The 21,907-nt window shown below is 39.4% G+C and overlaps 1 protein-coding gene across 1 annotated transcript in view; it reads left to right on the top strand.

Moving 5' to 3' along the window:
• PDZD8 (PDZ domain containing 8) overlaps positions 1–19,958 on the top strand; it is a 40,182-nt gene extending 20,224 nt beyond the window's left edge. Inside the window, exons 4-6 of the mRNA XM_077930279.1 lie at positions 1,753–1,855; positions 12,656–12,818; positions 15,604–19,958. Of these exons, the coding sequence (XP_077786405.1) occupies positions 1,753–1,855; positions 12,656–12,818; positions 15,604–17,894 (2,557 nt within the window). The 3' untranslated portion in view covers positions 17,895–19,958. The remainder of the gene's footprint in view (positions 1–1,752; positions 1,856–12,655; positions 12,819–15,603) is intronic.
• The last annotated feature ends 1,949 nt before the right edge of the window (positions 19,959–21,907 follow it).

Genomic DNA, 21,907 nt, shown 5'->3' with positions numbered 1-21,907 from the left:
TTTTGCCAGCTCTAGGCTGCAGACTGTGCATGATGCTGTTGTGATATGGTAGTTAGACTTACTTGGGATCTGGTAGATCCTGGGCCGGCTTTTAAATATTATCATTATTTTTTCTTCCTATCACACCTCTTCTGTGATGGTGTTAGGTGTGCATGCCAGAATATGGATGCATGCATGTCTTGAGTACTAGGCTGTTAATACAAAATTGATCAATTAAAATATGATCAATTTTCTTCATTCTTTATCACTGTTACATATGTAGTAATAGTGCAAGATTCAACTTTCTGCCTACAGTGGTACCCCGCAAGACGAACGCCTCGCGAGACGAAAAACTCGCAAAACGAAAGGTTTTTTCGTTTTCGAGTTGCCTCGCAAGACGAATTTCCCTATGGGCTTGCTTCGCAAAACGAAGCTTGCCCCGGGGACAGCGGGTCTTCACTTTTGAAGCAAGGGGCGGCGGGGAGATCGCTTCTCCCCACCGCCCCTTGCTTCAAAAGAGGTCTGCCCCCGGACCTCTTTTGAAGCAAGGGGCTGCGGGGAGATCGCTTCTCCCGGTGCTCCAAAGCGGGGTGGGGGGGCGGGAACACCTGCCCCAGCCACCCCGCTTCGGAACGCTGCTCCGAAGCGGGGGGGGGCGGGAACACCTGCCGCAGCCGCCGGGCTTCGTAGCGCTGCTGCGAAGCCGGGCGGGGGGCGGGAACACCTGCCCCAGCCACCCCGCTTCGGAACGCTGCTCCGAAGCGGGGTGGGGGGGCGGGAACACCTGCCCCAGCCGCCGGGCTTCGTAGCGCTGCTGCGAAGCCGGGCGGGGGGCGGGAACACCTGCCCCAGCCACCCCGCTTCGGAACGCTGCTCCGAAGCGGGGTGGGGGGGGCGGGAACACCTGCCCCAGCCGCCGGGCTTCGTAGCGCTGCTGCGAAGCCGGGCAGGGGGCGGGAACACCTGCCCCAGCCACCCCGCTTCGGAACGCTGCTCCGAAGCGGGGGGGGGGGGCGGGAACACCTGCCCCAGCCGCCGGGCTTCGTAGCGCTGCTGCGAAGCCGGGGGGGGGGCGGGAACACCTTCTGAAGGCGGGCGGGGGGCGAAAGTCTTTGTCCCCCCTGCCTGCCTTCCCAGGGGCTTTTAAATCGCCCCGGACAGCGGAGAAGTCCTCCGCTGTCCCGGGGCGATTTTAAAATGCCGCCCGCCAGCATTTTAAGATCGCCCGGACAGCGGAGAAGTCCTCCGCTGTCCCAGGGTTTTTAAAAATGCTGGGGGTGGGAAGAAAAGCCCTTGTCCCCCCCCCCCCAGCCTTCAGAAGAGGTCCGGGGACAGTCTGTCCCCGGACCTGGTCTGAAGGCGGTTTCCCTAGGAACGCATTAATTGATTTTCAATGCATTCCTATGGGAAACCGTGCATCGCAAGACGAAAAAACCGCAAGACGAAGAGACTTGCGGAACGAATTAATTTCGTCTTGCGAGGCACCACTGTACTTCAGTGTGCATGTTATGTTTTTGAGAAATTGAGAAACTGCATCCGAACAAGTTCATGTATCCTCCTTTCCCACTAGAGGGGGCAAGTGCTTTATAAAACTTCTGATGTTACTTGTGCTACATTTGTCAAGTAGAATCATGTGGGCTTAGCTATACATTCAAGTTATTTAATATTTTAAGGGGTTCCTTAATAAGGGCAAATGTTAAACCAATTACAAACAATGAATGATGGCTTAAAATATATGTTTGTGTTAATGCTACTGATATTCTTGTGTTGCAGATTACTTATTTTTGGATCCTATGAGAGAGAAGTATCTATTCATTGCACATTTGAATTGGGTGAAAAAGTTTGGGAAGAAAAAGAAAGATCTTTTATCAAGACGGTAAATTATATATATGCTATTTTATATTATTTTTATGTGATGGCTCATATTTCCCCTCATTTCACTTAATAACTTGACAAGCAAGCACAATTGAATACAAAGTACTCACTTCTTGTCTCTAAGAAGTTCATGAGATAAAACCAATAGGAAACCCCTCCACCTTTAAGAATATGCACATGAAGTAGCTATGTAACCTTTTACCCAATTACATCAAAAATTTTGTTTAAATAAATAGCACTGAAATAATACTATGAATACAGTGTATCAAAATATTAAGGGCAGGATCTATTTCTCACACACTCACCTACACCGCTCCCCACATTCTTTGAGAGAGATTTCTGTAGATCCCAATGGAAATCTCCCCTGTCAATTCTTGGGCCAGGATTGCAATACCTGAAGGAACGCCTCTCCCCATATGAACTGACCAAGACCCAGTGATCATCATCTGAGGCCCCTTCTTTGTGTGCTACAAGGGTGGCAACACAAGAAGGAGCCTTATCTGTGGTGGCAAAGCCAGTGACAACACTGTAGAGAGAGGTAGGATATCTTACACAGAGTATCCACAGGATCAGATGAAGCCACAGCCCTTCCATGCAAAAGTAATATTTGAATGGTGAGGATAGGTGACATAGCTCCATGGCAGAGCACATGCTTTGTAAATCAAAGATCCTTGGTTCAATCCTTACAACCTCCATTGTAATGAGAAATATTCTGATTTCCCCATACCACTGCTATTTTTTTAAATGTACACCTATAAACACTTATGTAGAAATTGATCCCACTGAAATAAATGAATTGTAATGGATTAGCATGTGAATAATGGTCCTTTGTGACCTAGAAACTAAATCACAGTATAGGGACCTCAAATGTCATAAGTCTGGATATTTTCAAACAATTTCTTGTTTTGCAAGTTTACAGAAAGAGCTAAATTTGTTCATGGGCAGTTGACAAAACAGTTTTTTCTTACTATAAATTATCCTCTATAATTATTTCCAGTTGCAAAATACCCACCTTAGGTCTTGCTTTCATACTTTTGTTATGTAAGCAATGAGGATAAATTAGACAGCTTGATGTACAATGACTAAAAATAGTGAGACTTTAATCAAATCATGTCCCTTTACATATTGGTGTATAATTGATTTTGAACAAAGATTCTAGGTTATTAAACCTGTCCAGTGCATTACTTCAAATGTCACTTACAATGGAAGATGGATCTGTTTCAAGCAAATTTATATGGTGCATGGGCTGCAATTTTCCACATTGCCCCTAATATGCTAGCATTGCAAATAAACCATTACATGGAGAAACCAAATGTACAAACGTATTAATGGGAAATAGTTGTGGTTGCACATGGATGCTGTTGAGATAGTTTGGGCATGGTAATAGTGAAACTGCATGTAGAATCAATACTATTATGTAACTCTGCAAAAGTTAAATACTTCAGATAAAATATTGTACATGAGAGGTCGCTACATATGGGGTTTCTGGATTTATTTATCCAGTTCAAAGTTGAGATTAATATGGTAAGTGAACCTATGAAGCTGCCTTACACCAAGTTATCTAGCTTGGTATTTACACTGATGGGCAGCAGCTACAGGGTTTCAGACCAGAGTCTTGCCTAACCCTACCTAGAGATGACAGGAACTGAGCCTTGGACCTTTCCCATGCAATGCCCATAACCTATAACCAAGCTACAACCCTTTTCATATGTTGTTGGCTATGGAATATACAGTAGTTGTTGTGGTTGGAAAATTTTCCATTTTCCATTACTAGATTGATTTTAATCAGTAGTTGGATATGAAGTAAGGCAGGACTTTCCTTTAGACTTTAGATGTTCTCCATTAAGTGACATTGAACAAACTATTTGTTAAAACTGAAACCTGGAAAATTAAACTAGTGTTAGTCTTTTTTCCAAACAAACAAATTGTTGAGTCTCCCGATTAACAAAGACTGCATTTTCATTGAATACCAAACCATGTTTTAACATTAACAGAATGAACCATAGTAAACCTTGGGTTTGCCTGCTATCTGCTCTCCTTTCTCGCACTGCTCTGAAGAGATGGTTTTGCTTCCATTGTAGACTAAATGCAATTGGTCATGCTTAGCCTTAACCACTGTCGTCGTCCCCATAAAAATAGGTGCCAGTACTCACCATGAAGTTGTTAGAGTAAGTGCCACACTTTTTAACCAAAAAAGAGAGGTGCCAGTACTGCATACCCTTACGTCCCCCCCTGAAAAAAAGCACTGGCCTTAACTATGGTTAGTAGAAACAAGCCATCTTTGAACCCTGGGTTATGCAGCTGACTTGCTTATGCTAAACATAGTTAAGGTTAGTCACGTTTTAGGGTTTCAACAAAGCCAAACTGTAGCTAATCTTAAACAGAAGTAGATGCTTCTGATCTTCAGTTGGTCACTTTAGAGGAGGAGGAGGAAGGAGTGCACAAGCTCCTCATACTGCTTTCTCTCATAATGCTGAAACATAGTTTAGCATTATGTGCCAACTGGGTTAAAGAAAACAGTCTTACTATATCTCTCTACCTATTGGTTGGCAGATGCGGCATTCTGAATTTAAATAGCTATTATAAAACAAGCCAACTTAATCATATGGTTGAATTGATGTCATCCAGTAAATGGCCAACACTGGAGGGTACCAAAATTGATGGCATTCCTAGAGGGTTATTAGCATTAATGGCTAGAGAAGACAACTGGGGTACATTATGCTGCTACTTCACTGGTAGATGACTACAAGGAACTCTGTTGTTGGCTTGAGCTGGACTTTCATGACACCCAATGTAATAAACATATCAAAATATATAACCTTATTGGGTCCTCTTTTAGGTTTTTTTTTTCCCCCCATTGCAAGAAATTGCAGTAGGTGTGGCATGATACATACTCTAATAAAATGCCATTTTTTCAACTACTTGGTAAACTTGAAGTAGTTGTGAAATAATAGTGTAAATCGACTCAGTCAAATGTCTCTCAGTAATAGTATTTTAGTGAGCTTACTGAAGTCTGCCATTTCAGTCTTTAATCCTGTCAAAGGAAAGAACTGAGATTAAGGCAAAAAACAAATAAAAAACCTTCCATTTTTGAAAATGTCACTTTTTATGAAAATACCAAGTCTTGTAAAACTTAGCATTTGAAAATACAATGGGGGATAATTTTGAGACTTGCATAACTTTCTGTAATCCATATTGCATGTAAAATGGAAAGCTGTCTGCTTTCTCATGTCGAGCATTAACTATTTGGCTTACTTAGTAACTGCCTTGATTTAAAGTTGTTATATTCTGTTGAAATAGCTTTCCTCTATCTTCCCTTTCCTGGCAACAGTTGCAAGCATTACCCTGATGTGCATATTATTATTATAATAATAATGTCTGCAGTCATATGATATCTGTCCTTTCCCTCCAAGATCCTTCCAATAAATAAAGGACACAATTTTGTACATACTGTGAATGCACCAAGGTGTGGTTTTTTTAGCTGAACTTGGCTACTTTGGATGAGGAAAAGTCAAGGTGTTCCCAGTCCTATTTTATGTTACAGTTTCCCCTTTCTTAACTCTGTTCTTGAAACAGTAGGTTTACTATTATTAATTAATTAATTAATTAATTAATTAATGTTTGGATGGCTTAGGTGTTAATGATGGTTCAGTGCACTGTAACACATGTTTTGTAAAGGCATATGTTATCCTAGGGTATAAACTTAACTTGGTTTATTTTCTTTAAGCAGCTACAAATCCTAAAAGAAACAAAGAGGAGTATTTATTTTTCACAGATGCACTGTGCTGACAATCCATTTTGTATTCACATGGTAATCTGTTCTGTTGCTTATATAAATATTGGACACAAGGCAGAGTTTTCAGTATTACTTGCAGACAGCCATGTTTCTCATTTGAAACTGATTTACAGTGACAAGTGATTTCAGCTATAAAGGTGGACTCAGCATGAAAGCTAATTATTTGTGTAAACAATATGGCCTGTTTGTAAGAGTGATAACAATGTTTGTTTTCTTGACCCAACTAAACATGGTGGTTTCCAGGTAATGTGCTTAGTTTCAAATGACTTTCTAAAGCATATGTGATATATTGTACAGAATATATTGCCTGGTTACAAGGTTCCAGCGTAATCTAGTTAATATTGTGTCTATGTATGTGTGTGATTTACTTGGGAGTCCTGGCTTGTGTTCAAACCAGAGTTTCTCAAAATATGGTCTGCACACTCCATTCAGGTAGTCCATGGAAAGGTTGCAAAACAGTCATCTGTCCTTGGCCCTGCAAGTTCATATCTAAAAGAGAGGCAAAGTTGAAATGGTTCAAGGGCCAATTGTCATTCTTGGTGTTCTGGTTCATAGCTACTGCAGCCATGTTTAGAATCTGTTCCTTCTGAAGCCAAGTGCTGATGTCATAGCACTAGCAATACTAGTTGTTGTTGTTGTTGTTCTTGTTCTTGTTGTTGTTGTTGTTGTTGTTGTTGTTTCTCTTTGGACACATTAAACATGTTTTATGACTATATGAACAAACTAGAATGAGCAGAGTGAAGCCTCAGATTAATATGCTACCTCACCTCCTCCCATATGACCAAGAGAAGGACTTCTGGCATGTAGACTTCAAATTTCTGGCTTGTTAGTTATGGCATAAAACAAACTCTTTTTAAGTTTCAGAACAAGCCAACTTCAAACCATGGATTGTGAATCTGACTTGTTTAATTTAACCTTAAACAATTGCCCCTGATTTGTGTGTAATAAGAAGCCAGGATTCATGGAAATTGAATGTAAACATGCCAGTTCTATTCCCAGCTGTACAGGGTGAGGTGGGGGGGGGGTGAGAGAGTACATGAGGCCAAGACTTTGCTCAAGCTTATTCTAGTTCATGTATGTAGTTCTAAGCTATGGTTTAACGTTATGTGCAAACCAGCCTCTCTTCTGCCCAAAAACATATTTTTGCAAGTTATTGCTTGGCTTCCTGCTTGGTTTCCTGCTTGGCAGGGGGTTGGACTCGATGGCCCTTGTGGTCTCTTCCAACTCTATGATTCTATGATTCTATGATTGGGATAAGCTCAGTAACAAGCAACGAATATATTGCCTTACCGAGCATTTCCTCTCATTGTTACTAGAAAGATGTTCTATGATAGTAATGATCTCAGTTCTTGGAGGAGAGCCTACTCTTTTAATCTTCCTTTATATAAAAGAATAAAATACGGCCATTTACTCCTACTTTTGCTTGTTTCCTTCTAGCTCGTTGCCAGTCTATATAAGAGGATCTTCCTTCTTACTGCATGATAACCATATTTTTTAGAAGCCTTTGATAGGGGATTCCTTTCTAAAAGGTTTGGAATTCATTTCACCAGGCTGTCCTTATCTTCATATTTGGTGATACTCCAGAAAGCTACTGAGGAATGACTTCCCTTTTAAACATGCTAAACTGATGCTTTCTGAATGTTTAATTGTTAATAGGCGGTTTCTTCCAGTTTGTATTTCTGAGACAGAAACTAGATTGACAGATCTGAGTTTTCTGGATCTTCTCTGGGTGTATTTAAAACTTGGCTTTACATTGGCCATCTTCCATATACCTGGCAAAGGGAGTGTATGATCTTTTAGGAGAGAATGTTCAAAATTTAATAAAGGCTTAAGCCCAGATATGAATTATGGGGAGGAAGAGGGGGAAGGCACAAGAGATAACCTACTGAAAGCATTAAAGAAAAATACCCTGGGTGGAATTCAAAATAGCACTAAAAAGAGTTAGTTATGCCAGCACAAGAATTATTGTGCTGGCATAGCTATCACCTTAGCATGACTTACATGATAGAATGATCTCTCCTGTCCTCCTGCCACATGCAGTTCTGGGGACTCTCCTGACCCCCTATAGCTGATGGGGCACACAGAGGAAGGAGTCAAGGGAAAGCCTTGTTGTACCAGCCAGACATCTTGTGTTGGCTTCTGCTAGCGCAGCTATTTAGTTGAATCTGGCCAATTGTGTTACAAACTAAGTGACATTTCCAGTCATATTTCTTCCTACCAAAGGGTTTTTGAAGTACACTGATGTGGTCTGGTTCACATATGCTAAGAAATTATTTATTATGTGTGAACCCTGTACACTAGTGAGATTTTTTTATGTCAAAAAACATGATCAGAAGCTTATTGTTGACTTGTGAACCTTTGTTTAACTATGACTTTGTGTTAACCTGTAGACCTCCAACACCTCCTTAGCCATGGTTTGTTCAGCCACCCCATATCATGTGCTTACCAAACCAGAAAGGCACAAGGCAAAAGAGAAACATATCAAACTTTGGAGAAACAAGCCATAGTTTGTTTGAACTTCTGTGGGACAACTTGTGCTTTATTAAACCATTGTTTACTGTTATTGTGCAAATCAGGCCAGTGTTGGGTCTGTTCTCTGCCCCTGTCAAGTGGTAGGTGTTAGGGCATATGATTGTCCAAAAATGTTTGTTTTCTTTACATTGCTGTTTCCTTATTTTTACTTCTGTGCTAAAGCATTTAATCATCCTTGAAGGGAAAGTGGCATTTAAACAAATCCATAAATTAAACCTATTTTTGTACAATAAAACTCAAAACAATATTGGTTGATTTAATGGCATAGGAACATAATTCCATCTTTACTTTTCCAAGCTATCAAATCATTTAAATGCCATCATACTGTAGAATCTTTTCACTTTTAATTATTTTACCACACTCGTGTTTAGAGGATATTAAAGTATATAGGTCAAAGGATATGAGCCACCAGAGTTCAGTGATGAAAACAGAGGTTTACTCTTCATGATTTTCTGCTGACATTTGAAAGCTAACAAATTTCCTCAGTAGGAAATAAAACTGCCTTATTGATGTATTATGGTAATTGACAGAACTGAGTGATCTTAAAATGATAAGGTAACATAGATCCCTTTGTTTGCAAATAGGAACAAAAAGGGCAAAAATGTAGCACTCTTTCTGTCTCTAGGACTTGCAGAATTTCCTGAACATTCTACTCTTTGAAAGGCTCACAGAAAAGATCATTTTTTAAAAAGTATTAAAAGCACAGACAGTTTTCAGCTGCATATATAGAGATGAAATGTCAAATTACTGCATGCAGAGGAATAATAGTCATGATATACTGTGCAAATAATACTGATATGTTTCACAAATACATTGTGCTCAAAGCAGTTCACAATAAAATTTAAATAAAATGATAATTATAGTATAAAATTGCCAGTAAAACAATTAGTTTATTTAAAAACCTTCTTCCCTCCAATTGTGGTTAAAATTTCCCCCACCGATACTTTTCTTTACACCTAAGTAGTCCCTCTTGATATATCATCATCTGCACAGTTGTCACCTACCTAGGGTGCTCCCAAATTTCAACCTTTAAGTTTTATTTCTGTCAACAACAACAAAAACCTGTGAAATCTATTGATTTCTGCCACTGAGGTGCTTTTTCTGTCTCAGCCACTGTTAGTATATTGGAGTAACAAATGTACCACACAGTTTTTAAAACAAAAATCAACCCAAGGAAGCAGATAAGTGCCCTTCTTCTGATAGAAAACACATTGCTTTTGTTTTGGAACATTTTACTACCCAGATGCATATTAGAATTTCACTTGGGATAGTAAAACATCCCCCTCCCCCCAAATTACCTATGTCATTATCTTAGTTTCAGCTTAAGAATTATAATATTGGGGTAAAAAAATCCTAGATGGTTTTTCAAACAAAAGCAGTTACAGGGAAGCAGATGAAAGCACTCCTGACACACAGCACATGGCACTGTTGGGGTCATTCTGCTTCCCTGAGATGCACTGAAATTTGGTTTAGTCAGCTGCTGTTGAAAAGTGAAAAATACAGCACAGTGTAATGTTGAACAATAGTCCTTGGGGGGAAATAAACACAAAGAGGTAGAAACATTTTATAGCTCAGGAAAAAGAAATGGAAAAGCAGAAGAGACTATTGGTACTTAGGAAACCATAGACAAGGGGTGCAATCCTAAGATGTTCTTTTTATGTTAAGTATATTCTGCTTACAGAAGAGCTAGCTTGCACCTTGTGCTAGAGCTATGCACTGAAAAGCGAAATAGTTTTGAATCTTGCTCTACTCAGCCTGGGACAGTTTTTGGAAATGAAATGCCCTTACTGATGGTGAAGAGGGAGGGGCCTTGGTCTGCACCAATTGAATGTCATATTGTCCCCTAATCAAGGGGATCAGAGATTTAATTTGAAATGCTGCATAATTTCTAGATTGGGCATTCTGAGACCTCCCTTACATCTATGCCTAAATAATGTTTTATAATTTATTCTATATTTTCCCACTAGATGAATAGAATTAGAATTTCTATTCATAGAAATAGAATTAGCTGTCATTGCCATTTTTTTAAGAAAAGAGGAGGAAATATGGATGGGCAAAACCTGGAAAAAACATGAAAAATTTGGAAGAATAGACATTTTAATCACAGCTATTCTGCCAAGTCAACTGCGATTTCTAAAAGCAGTGCTGATGGTGTGGAGAGATTGGGACTCATTTCTGGCCCCCAAACCCTCTTGATTCTCCCCCCCCCCCCCAGCTCTTCTTGCAATATTTGAAAATTGACTTTATGAGTCAGTTAATGTGAGATTGTGCAACATTTTGCAATAACTGATCCATGCTCAAGTGCTATATTAGAGGAATCTTTTCTATCAGTGGCTGTCAGAATTGAAATATGAAAAATCAATTGTTTTCCATTTTTTCAGGACAGAGAGAACATCACAACTGCATTTAGCAAGAACTAAAAGTCAATGAGTAATAACCATTCAGCATGAGTTACACTAGCATCTTTTTCTAAATTGCTTTCTTTAGAAGAGGAACAGAATTGCATGTAAAACCAATGGCTTCCTTTTTACATGGTGCAGACACTGTCCTCCTAAATGCTAGTTGCCCTGTTGTAGTTGTTTGTATCTGCTGCTTCCATAATTGTCATTGCTTGGAATACCTGGGCAATTCATGCTAATCGCTAAAGAGATTGCGTCTTGCATGTCACAGAAACTGGTTATTTCTGAGTGTTCTGAAAAATTACTGCTTTGCAATTCGAAGGTAAACATAAGCTATTACAAGTATGCCCAGAAAAGCCCCCTTTTATATAAATCACATATTCTAACAGTAGAGAATGTTTTCTAAGTTGGGAAAATATGAGCATTTGTACATATGAAGTTGTCAGACGTTGGTCCATCTAGCCCTGTATTACTCAAACTGTCAGTGGCTCTCCAACTTCTCAGGCAGTTAACTTTTCTAGCTCTACTAATTGCTTTCCTTTACTAGATGGCAGGGATTGACCCCTCTGCATGCGAAACATATGCCAGGGACGGCCTGTCCCCTTGTGTTGCCTGAGGTGTCCCCCACCCTTCTACCCCTGCCAAAGCTCTGCTTACTAGGGTCATGCAATGGCAGCTTCCAGCAGGATCTCGCAGAACTCTCCCAAGATCTCTGCAAAAGCCACCATTGCAGCCACACGACCACAGTAAGGAGTTGTAACCCTTGCTTAGAGGAATCTGGGTAATAACTGCACTTAATGAGGTCCATTGTGTAGGGGCCCATGAAAGGTTTTTCCTTGTGGGGGCTCTGCACCTGTTGAATGAACTCCCCTCTGAGGTGTCACACTCCAGCATGTTTTTTTGTTTTGTCAGCAGGAAAAAATATGTACCTTTTTGCCCAAGCCTTTGGGGAGGGGTGGTGGTGCCAGGTGGCTGAACGGGTCAGTGCATCTGGCTTTTAACCAGAAGGTTAGTGGTTCAGGTCCACCCAAGGACAGCTGTGGGCAGGATTCCTCATTGCAGGGTGTTGGACTAGATGATTTCTCGGGGTCCCTTCCAGCTATATGACTTCTATAACTTCTGTTGAGAGAGCCTCATTTTGCAGCTGCTGTTTTATTGGTATGTGTTTCATATTGTTAATAAATCAGTTTTAGATGTCTGTTGGGGGCTGCCAGGTGCCATCATACCCACAAATGCCTTCATTGGCATGCCCAGACACTGAGCTTTTATTTATTTATTTTTTAAAAAGTAGTCCTAGAAAAGTAGTTTCTGAAGCAAAATGTGCAGGTACACTTCTAAGTGATTTATCTTAAATAAGTTAACCTGGGTGTTCCCACCTGTCAGTGTCCACCATAAATGTATAAGTTTTTCTGCCCCTGGTTTTGCAGGCTTTTTGTTTGCTTCAGACTGTACCTGGAAAAAACTTAATGTTCCTCTGAGAAGGGAGACAGATGTATTTCCCTGATGCCCATATGTTTTTTGAAAAAAGGAAATGGGAAATAGTTTGAGCTTAGTTTATCCCCTACACCTACAGCAATAAATGCTCTATGATTTCAAATCACTTCATCTTTAGTAAAATAAGATTTTTGAATGCAAAATATGTTGATTTGCAGCATTTCAGATTAACTTCTGCTTGAGACCCTGAGCACTACTTGTACTGGAAGAAGCAAATTGTTTGCCACATGGTTTTGAATACAGCATATGATATCTGTAGAGCTGATCTTAATTTGGTTTTCTTTTTCTGTTAACTGGCTTGATTAAAGTCATGGATCACATAGTGTTCTGCTGAGTTGGAGTATGCTATAGTTCACGTAACATGTTTATATTCAACTTTATTTGATAAAAAGCATTCATTTTTGCAAACATGGATAGAAAATGACATTGTTCATTATTGATCAACCCTGTTTTAAACATACCACATTTTGTGAGACAGATTTGTCTAGAGAAAACATAGCAACCTTATGCATTAAATCTTTATTAGATACCAGATTAAATGTCATTTCATTTTACAATTTTACAATTTCTTTCTTCCCAGGCAGAACTAATAAAAGGAAATTCACAAAGTGTTGGACTCACTCTGCGCCAAATACAAGTTAAGGAAGGTGAAACAGGGCATGTTGTCATTGAAACTATCACACCGAACTCAGCTGCAGCAGCTGCTGATCTTCAGAGAGGGGATAGGCTTATAGCTATTGGAGGTAAGTAGTAAAACAACTTGGATAAAACTGTATGTCAGATCCATCTTTAGCTATCCTCTCTGGACCAGCTTCCCTAATACTGTACTAGTCCCTTCTTCCACACGTAGCATATTGTTGTTGTTGTTGTTGTTGTTGTTGTTCACTCCTGTCCCGTACTTAAGTGACCTGAGGTTTATTTATAACCTCTTCTTGCTTTCTTTTCCAGTTGTAACTGTCCTTTTCCTCAAGCCCTACTCTCTCTCTACATTTTCTTTGGGCTCATTTCAATCCATACTTTGTCCTGCTGCTTCACCCTCCTAGAGCCAGTGTGCTGTAGTGGTTAAGAGAGGTGGACTCGTAATCTGGTGAACCGGGTTCGCGTCCCACATGCAGCTGCTGGGTGACCTTGGGCTAGTCACTCTTCTCTCTCTCAACCTCACTCACTCCACAGAGTGTTTGTTGTGGGGGAGGAAGGGAAAAGGAGATTGTTGGCCGCTTTGAGACTCCTTAGGGTAGTGATAAAAGCAGGATATCAAATACAAACTCTTCTTGGCTTTCTTTCCCTCAGGTTTTTGTTTTGTTTTGACATCATAAAACCTCTTCCCAGTTCCAAGCCTGCCTGTGTATGAGGTTCCAATCCTGTCAGCCCTAAGATGTTAATTTTACCTACCCTTGGAAAAACAGACACAGTAAAATCTTTTTCAGTTCTGTGGTTCTAGCTTACACCTACAGTTTGTTCTAATCCAAAACTATGTTTTTGTGCCTCTTGCTGTTAACAGTTAGGTTGCACTTGCTCTGAAAGTACTTGCTGTAATGCATTACTGTGGATTTAAAGCTTCCTTAACACCTGACTTCCATAATTGCACTGAAAGCATCTGAAGATCAATATAAACACATTTAAATTGTTCCTACTCAAAGACAGACATGGTGTCTCCACTCATTAGACATTTCTTTGTTTACGTGCAATTGTGTTTTTCTTTTTCATGAATACAATTTTTTTAAAAGTTTATTTACACTTCAATCCTATGATCCCTGAGATGGGATCTTAGAGGATATTTAGAGAATCTCTTTCCAGGGTAGAGAAAAAGAGAGAGGCCCACTCTTGGGTGAGTGATATTGATCTTGTGAGCTGTCTCCTAACCATTATGAAACTACAGCACCCTTGCATTGCAGATGTCAGTAGTATAGGAGCCAGCTCCTAGAGGGGCCGAGGGGGCTTTGCCATTCAAATGGTGTGCGTGCACTGCATCATGTGATTATGTGGGGTGGAACTTACCTGGGCCCTCCCAATATTTTATTCAAGTGGCACCCCTGGTCAGTAGAGACATAAGGGGGGCAAGGAAGATGTGCCAGAGGAAGCCCTCCCATTCTCCAGCTCACAACTGAAGTATGGAACAAACTATGCTAGTCCTGGACATGACATTTCTTGCCTGCCCCCCACCATTCAAAAACAGCAGGGGAGGGATCATAAAAAAGGTGGAGGAACCAGAAGGAAGGATGGGGGGGCACTGCTCCCTTCCTTTCTTCTGCCCTGCCACTTCACTCCCAATAGAACTTTGGAATCTGAGGGTGCGCTAATTTCAGTCCCAATCCCTCCTTGATGGACTCGTGGAATTGCTATGTTGGAAAGATAAATTTACCTACCCCAGTGCCTGCAGATCAAAACCAAAAGGCACTGACACTGTTCCTGGTATGTAGTGTACCAGTGTGATGCAGCTGCTAGAGTATGTGTGGAAAATGCACATTCAAATGTGCATTTGGCAAAGGGTGACCTTGAACCTAGACTTCACTCATGTGGCAGGGGGGCGGGGAAGGCAGCTTTTACTGCAGCCCCCCAGCACCATTCTAGAAGGTTGGAAGGTACATTAGAGGTATAGCACATCACCCTCTTCAATATTTTAAATGTGAATGGGGTTCATCTGAAACCACCTTTTGTTAAAATCTTCTAGATGGTATCACAATGTTTCTTACCTGGCAGAACTACAGGGTGGTTTTTCCCAGCAGCTGTTGCTTCGCAGTTTCACTTCCCTGGCTATTGCCTGTGTGTAGATTCCAGCTGCACCTAAACATGGATCATGGTTTTTGCAGGCACTATGGGCTGATGCAACAATAATTATTGATAAATCCTTACCTAGAGACCTGAAAAATATATAAATAATTTGGCCCATATTACATGATTAGGCACCAGCCATTCCGAAAGTGAGGAAGTATTTTGGGTTCTTGTGCAACAATATCCAGTAATTCGGAATTCACAAAACAGATTCCTGAACATTTTTCTATATGTGGTATTCTGGTATATTAGCAACTTATTTCTATCTTTGTAAGTTCATATTTATTTCTTCATCATCAGTTGGAGTGACAAAAGTGAAAATATTCTCCATGGCTCTGGTTTGTGTTAATAGCTTGTGTCTTCTTCCTTGAATCAGGAATGGTTTACATGGTTAGCTACTGAACCAAGTGTTTCACACTGCCATGTTTGATGGTACCAATTCCCTTTAGGATCAATAAGGAGCTGAATTCAGGTGCCTATCACCCTACCACTAGGAGGGGCCAGAGTTCCATTTCACATGTATGCTGTCAAATCTGATTGTCTTGTTCATCATGGAAACAAGATATTCCGCTCAAAGTGCTGCCAAGATCTCCATGTGTCGGACCCTTTCTGTGCACACAGTTCCCAGTCAGCAGAATCTGGTGTTTGGTATGACCATTGTCCTCATTGAAACAGGGCATGAATGTTTTATAAAGTCAGCTATATATATTTTTTTCATTACGGTTGATTCTTGGATTTTTTTCTCTTTTTTGACAGGAGTGAAAATTACATCAACAATACAAGTGCTAAAGCTCATCAGACAGGCTGGTGACAGAGTCATCGTACATTATGAGAGGCCTGTTGGCTATAACCAACAGAATTCAGTACCGCAAGATAGTCTTGCACCATTTGTAAACTCAGTGTTTCCAGATGAGGAGACATCAGTAGATCTAGAAAACAAAGAACTAGATTTACAATTTGAGGATTTGGCAAATGAATTAAAGTCATATGAACCCGGAGATGATTCTTCAACCAGTCCCAAGCATACCACAGTGTCATCTACAGCAAAACCACCTGGAACTGTATCACCGCTACCAAGCCGCAAGGGACATTTTGGAAGTCCTCAGGCAACTGGAAAGGCACTTTTCAGAGAGGCAGCCAAACAAGTGGTACAAAAAAATTCTGAAAATATGGATGCAACCCACCAAACAAACAAACAGACAAGTAAACCTCCTGTCCCACCCAGGCCACAGTTTAAAATCACACCACTTCCTAATGAAGTTCAAAATACACTAGAAACTGGTGACTTATCTGCTGAGAAACCAGAGAAGCAGCCACTTCCTGCAAGTAATGGAGATAAAAATTCAGCAAAGCTAACAAAAAATACTGATATAGAAGAAGAACCTACAGGATCCAAATTAGTTGTAAATAAACCAGAAGCAGTTAAGGAGCCTTCCGATTCCACACTGAATGTTAAAGCAGTTACAAACAAACCAGCTGCAAACAAACTAGAATTAATGAAGGACGCTTCAGAATCATTACAGAGTCCCAAAGCAGTTACAAACAAAGCAGTTACAAACAAATTAGAAACAGTAAAAGAACCTTCAGAATCTTCACAAAGTTCTAGATCAGCTACAGAAAACCATAATTCATGGGAAACACCAGAAATTCCTTATCGCAAACGATTAGGTAAATGGACAAGGACAAAGACCTCTTCCTACATATTTGAAGTAGAAAAAGAGCACAAGTACCTAAATGTTGCTGTTTGGTGTAGGGATCCTTTCAAATTAGGTGGGCTTCTCTGTTTAGGATATGAAAGCATAAAACTTGAAGAAATAGCTTTAGATTGTATAGCTACATCCTCCATGGAATTCATTAGACAATTTAGATTAAATCCTCCTGCACCTAAAGCTTCAGTAACTAGAACTGCATTGCGTAATTTGATTTCTCACAAAGGTTTCAATGAAAATTTTTGTTACGGTGATATTACTATACATTTTAAATATTTAAAAGAGGGTGAACCAGAAGACTCCAGTTTTCTCCTGGAAAAAGAAAAAGAAAATATTTCAGAAGATGAATCTGCTCCCATTCTTCCCAAAGAGGATCCTTATTTTGGACAGATTATCTACACTGAAAACAAGCATAATTTTCAGGACACCCAGTTTCAGAATCCAACTTGGTGTGATTACTGCAAAAAAAAAGTTTGGACTAAAGCAGCATCACAGTGTGTTGTTTGTGCATACGTTTGTCACAAAAAATGTCAAGAAAAATGTCTAACGGAAAGCCCATTTTGTTTAGGAGCCACAAGACGGCTTGAACGAGACCTTCGCACTTTTAAATTTGATAGCCCTGATTCTCTAAGCGTACCAGCATCTCGTGCCGATACAGAATTGAAAACTGCAAACAGAACAACAGGTTTAACAAGACATATCATCAACACTAGCTCCCGGTTGTTAAATCTTCGTCAAGTTCCTAAAGTTCGTGTTAGTGAGCCAGGGGCTGATGTAGTAGAACCTTCGCCAAAGCACACGCCACATGGTTCCGATAATGAAGGTAGCGACACAGAAACTGGTGGTCCAAGTAGCCCTTCCAAGCAAGCAAGTACAGGGATAAAGTTAGCAAGAAAAGAAGGTGGATTAGATGATAGTGTCTACATTGCTGTTAAAGAAATTGGTCGAGACCTTTATAGAGGTTTGCCTACAGAAGAAAGAATCCTAAAATTAGAGGTTATGTTGGAAAAACTACAGTATGAAATAGACCAGGAACTGGAAAATAACAATTCTTTAATAAGAGAAAAGAAAGAAACAACAGATACAAGGAAAAAAATGCTATTGTCTACTGCATTGGCTAAATCAGGTGAACGACTGCAAGCCCTAACACTCCTTATGATTCACTACAGAGCAGGCATTGAAGATATAGAAGCTTTAGACCTGGAATCCAGAAAAGAGGATAAATATGAAGACGAAGAAATGGATAATGAAGTTGAAAGTGCTCTAGTAATGGAGCCAGTACTCGAACAACTACTAAAAGAAGGAGAGCTTGAAAGATCTGATGACTTAGTAGATTGATGTTGCACATTTGGCCTTGAGAATGATAAACTGGGAAAATACTTTGCACTTAATCAAAACCACACCAGATACATTAAAATGTAATTAAACACTGGTAAAATGTATACAAGCTGCTTTTCCACAGGTGTTTTTTTAAATCTCTGTAATAGTATAGTTAGAGTTTTCTTTACAAGTACAGTTCCCCTTTCTTGTTTTTTGTTGACATAGCTGGTCCAATTTGTGTTTAAAGAACATTTTGGAAGTTTATACTGGAAGATTAATTTATTTGAACTTTTTCTAAAGTTTCATGCTAATACAGTTGTTTTATTTTTTGTTCCGTTCCATTATTAAGTTTAATGTTTTGATTTTTAACTGCATGCTGAAATTTACAGCCATGGGGACCAGGTTCTGAAGATTTTGATTGTGTCTCATTATTTGGCTCTTTGATTTATTTCAGAGCAGGGGTGTTTTGTTTTTTTGCCAATCATGCATCATAGCCAACACAGGCTTTATTTTCAGTTATTTAGTAAAGGTGTTACTACATATCATGATGCTTACTTTCCATAATTTTTTTCAGTCACAGATTTTTGAAGCTTAATTGACACTTGAATACCTTTTTCCTTTATGGGTTTAGCAGAATTGTAAGCTGGGAGAGAATTCTAAAACATGTCTAGTTCAAAGCTCAAATAATTATCAGTAGGTGCTCATCTCCCCCTCTCTCCTTCCTTAAAGACCACAAACATTCAATTTCGCCTGATCATAAGCTGTACCAATATTGTATAGCAATTTCTTGGAAATGTACCAGCAAAAGATATGTTAATGTAAAAATAGGTGGAAGCCTTATAGAACATATCACTGTAATATTATAATGCATAAAGACCTATTTTTAAGTTGAGTTGTAGCTTTTTCTGTTTACCTAAGCATTGATTTTTCCACAAAATGTATGACTTTTGTGTGTTAATGTTTAAAGGGTAAATGAAATGCTAAAATATCGTGAACAGAAAAATGCTAGTTAGATACCCAGCTTTTTAATATAGCATGTGAGTTTCCTTACTGGTTCCTGGGCCCAACAGAAATTGGGGACCTTTTTTAAATTTCTTTTTTAAAAGCCTCAGCTGGTCTGCTAAGAAATATATTTGGGGGGGTTGACATTTATGTGTCATAAGGCTTTGTTTTCCATATCATTATTTTAGGCCCTGTGCTATATATACAAACACCTGTAGAAACTGGCAAAGCTAGCACACCTAAAGCCTCTTATTTTGACAGACAAGCAATCAGATATCCTATTATGTTGAATCTGCTTTTCAGTTTGTATAGGAGTGATAACAACCTCTTCACATCTTTTTGGCCTTAAGAATAACCTTTTGCTTTTAAAAAAACATAACTGAGCCGAATATTAAATTAGAATACAATCCATACTAGTAAAAAAGGGTACAGTTCTGCTCTTTTAAAAAATTTGCTTCATAACTTATACTAGATACTTCCAAAAAATAAACCCCTCCAAAAGAGTTCAACATTGTGTTTAATGAATTTTATCTCTCAATTTATTTTCTGGGTTGCTTACCAACTGAGGTGGTTTGGAATAATTCTCCATTAGTTTTTCGCTTGAGTCCAGGTACTGCCTTGAAACACTTGCTCATTTGAGAAAACAGCTACAAAAATAATATAGGCATTAGGTTTTTTCAAAATAATACCTTATAGTTTATCAGTTAATGAAACGGGCATGAAAAGTTTGGTATCAATACTCTGCTATGATGATTGTATAATAAATTAAATGTAGTGCAATATTCTAAATGTTGCGTGAGAATGGTGGCAAAATAATTGTATGGTAGCAAGGGAAAACATAATTATAACAAACACTGATCTTGAGAGGCAAGCTGTATTAATACATTCCTATTATATTCTTTGCTTCTGTGCTTTACTGTACATAGCTGAAAATAAAAAATGCCACTGAAAGCAAGGATATCTTGATGTAGTGGTATGTAACTACTTGACACTTGCACATATTTATAGAAAGTCTGCCCAAGATGATTGTCAGACATGATTTTATCATGAAAACAAGCTTTAATAAATTTTTTAAAATAACTTCTCAGTTTCTCTGTTGCAAGCTGTTATATTTATAGGATATTTTCAGTACTTATCTGCAAATATTATCTTATCCATGTTGTAGAGGATTGACATCCAAAGTTTTTATCTTCAAGTGAATCCTTTCAGTGATGCCCTGGAAAACAACTCAGTGATAGAGAACATGCTTTGTCTGCAGATGGCCCCATCTTTACTCCCTGACGTCTCCGGATAGAGTTGGAAAGGCACCTGCCTAAAGCCCTTGAGAGTCACTTCTACTCGCTGTAGACACTACTGAGCTTGATGGGCTAGTGGTATAGACTGCTTTCACTGTTCCTTTCCATTGACTTGTTAGCTAAGGAACATCTTTCACATCCGCACAGAGGATTCAATGATACATTCTAGGTAGCATGCTAAATTTCTCCTGCATTTGGGGGGCCTCAACAAGTGCAGGGGATTGAAAGTATTGTAGGCTGCCTATCAGGATCCATTCTGTTGCAAAGCTGCATAGATAAAAATCTACAACATCAAATTAGTATAAATTCCTTAAATGCACTTTGGCATTGCAGACCTAAACTTCACAGTATTTTGATTTTTGTGGGGGGAATGTTTCAGTCTCACATATCCTGAAACTGGCAATGCAACCTTGGAAAGTTGCTTAGGGCCTATATTTCATTTTGTGTGGGTTTAACCTGAGTCCAAGAGCACATCCCTTTGTAGCTGCACACTACAGAGCCTTTCTCCTCCGTCCAGAAACATGTATCAAAGTGACAGGACCAATGTCTTTTTCACATGCAAAAACTGACAAATCTTCATATGGATGTGGGCCTACAGGTATAAAATTGCAGTGCAATGTGTTCAGAAGAGAATTTCCGCAATGATGCTCTTTTTGTGAAACAGCTATGGCATATTGTCTAATGCTTGTGGGTATATAAAAAACATTTTGAAATTCATTTTACCATGAAATTAAAGCTTCAGTCATAAAGTACTTCAGATTCAGTATTAATTTTCATTTTAAAATAATAAAGTTAACCATCTCCTGACCCAAGTTATACCGACGCCACTTGAAGGGATGTTTCTGAAGTTTAGTCTGATAGAAAAACAATATGCAGACTACAGCATTTTCAGATGTATTGAAACAAATGCAACCATTATGACATAGTTCTAGTTACAGGTAGCTGTGTTGGTCTGCCGTGGTCGAAACAAAATAAAATTCCCTCCAGTAGCACCTTAGAGACCAACTAATAATAATAATAATAATAAATTTTATTTATATCCCGCCCTCCCCAGCCGAAGCTGGGCTCAGGGCGGCTAAACAACTAAGTTTGTTATTGGTATGAGCTTTTGTGTGCATGCACACTTCTTCAGATACACACATTATGACATAGATCTCACTTCCACAGTGGCTAGGGCAATCCAGTCTGATGGGTGAGGTATATTATTCAAGGTTCTACTGAAACCATGTATTATTCGCATTAGTACTGTTTCCATTAGAAAAAGCTTAAAAACATGTTTGAATAGTTATCACAGGATATTTGATTTATAATTTGAACCATTCAGAAGCATTTTGATAGTGTACAGGCATGTCCAATGGGTAGATCACTGGACGTCTCTGGTAGATCACTGGCTCCCCCCCAAAGAAGCTCAACAACTTTGACCTGAACCCCTAAAAAATGGGGCTTTCCTCCTCCCTAAAAGCTCAACCTGAACTGCCAAGTTTTAAACTCTCTGAGTAGATCGCAGTCTCTTGGGAGTTGGCCACCCCTGGACTATATAACAAAATAAAACAGGCTTATATCCAAAACTCTGAGCAGCATTCTGCTCCTGCAATAAATAGGGCTTCTTCATCTTCTCTCCCTGTGCCCCCATCTGTTCCACAGGGGGAACAGAGACGGACGTTCTGTTTTCGCAAGTGAAAATCTGTTTAAAGCACAAACATTTATCTGTAAGTTAAGTCAAGCAGTCTGAAT

Source organism: Podarcis muralis, chromosome 6, assembly GCF_964188315.1.
Source record: "Podarcis muralis chromosome 6, rPodMur119.hap1.1, whole genome shotgun sequence".
Lineage (NCBI taxonomy): Eukaryota > Metazoa > Chordata > Lepidosauria > Squamata > Lacertidae > Podarcis > Podarcis muralis.
This window is presented reverse-complemented; position numbering and strand designations above follow the sequence as displayed.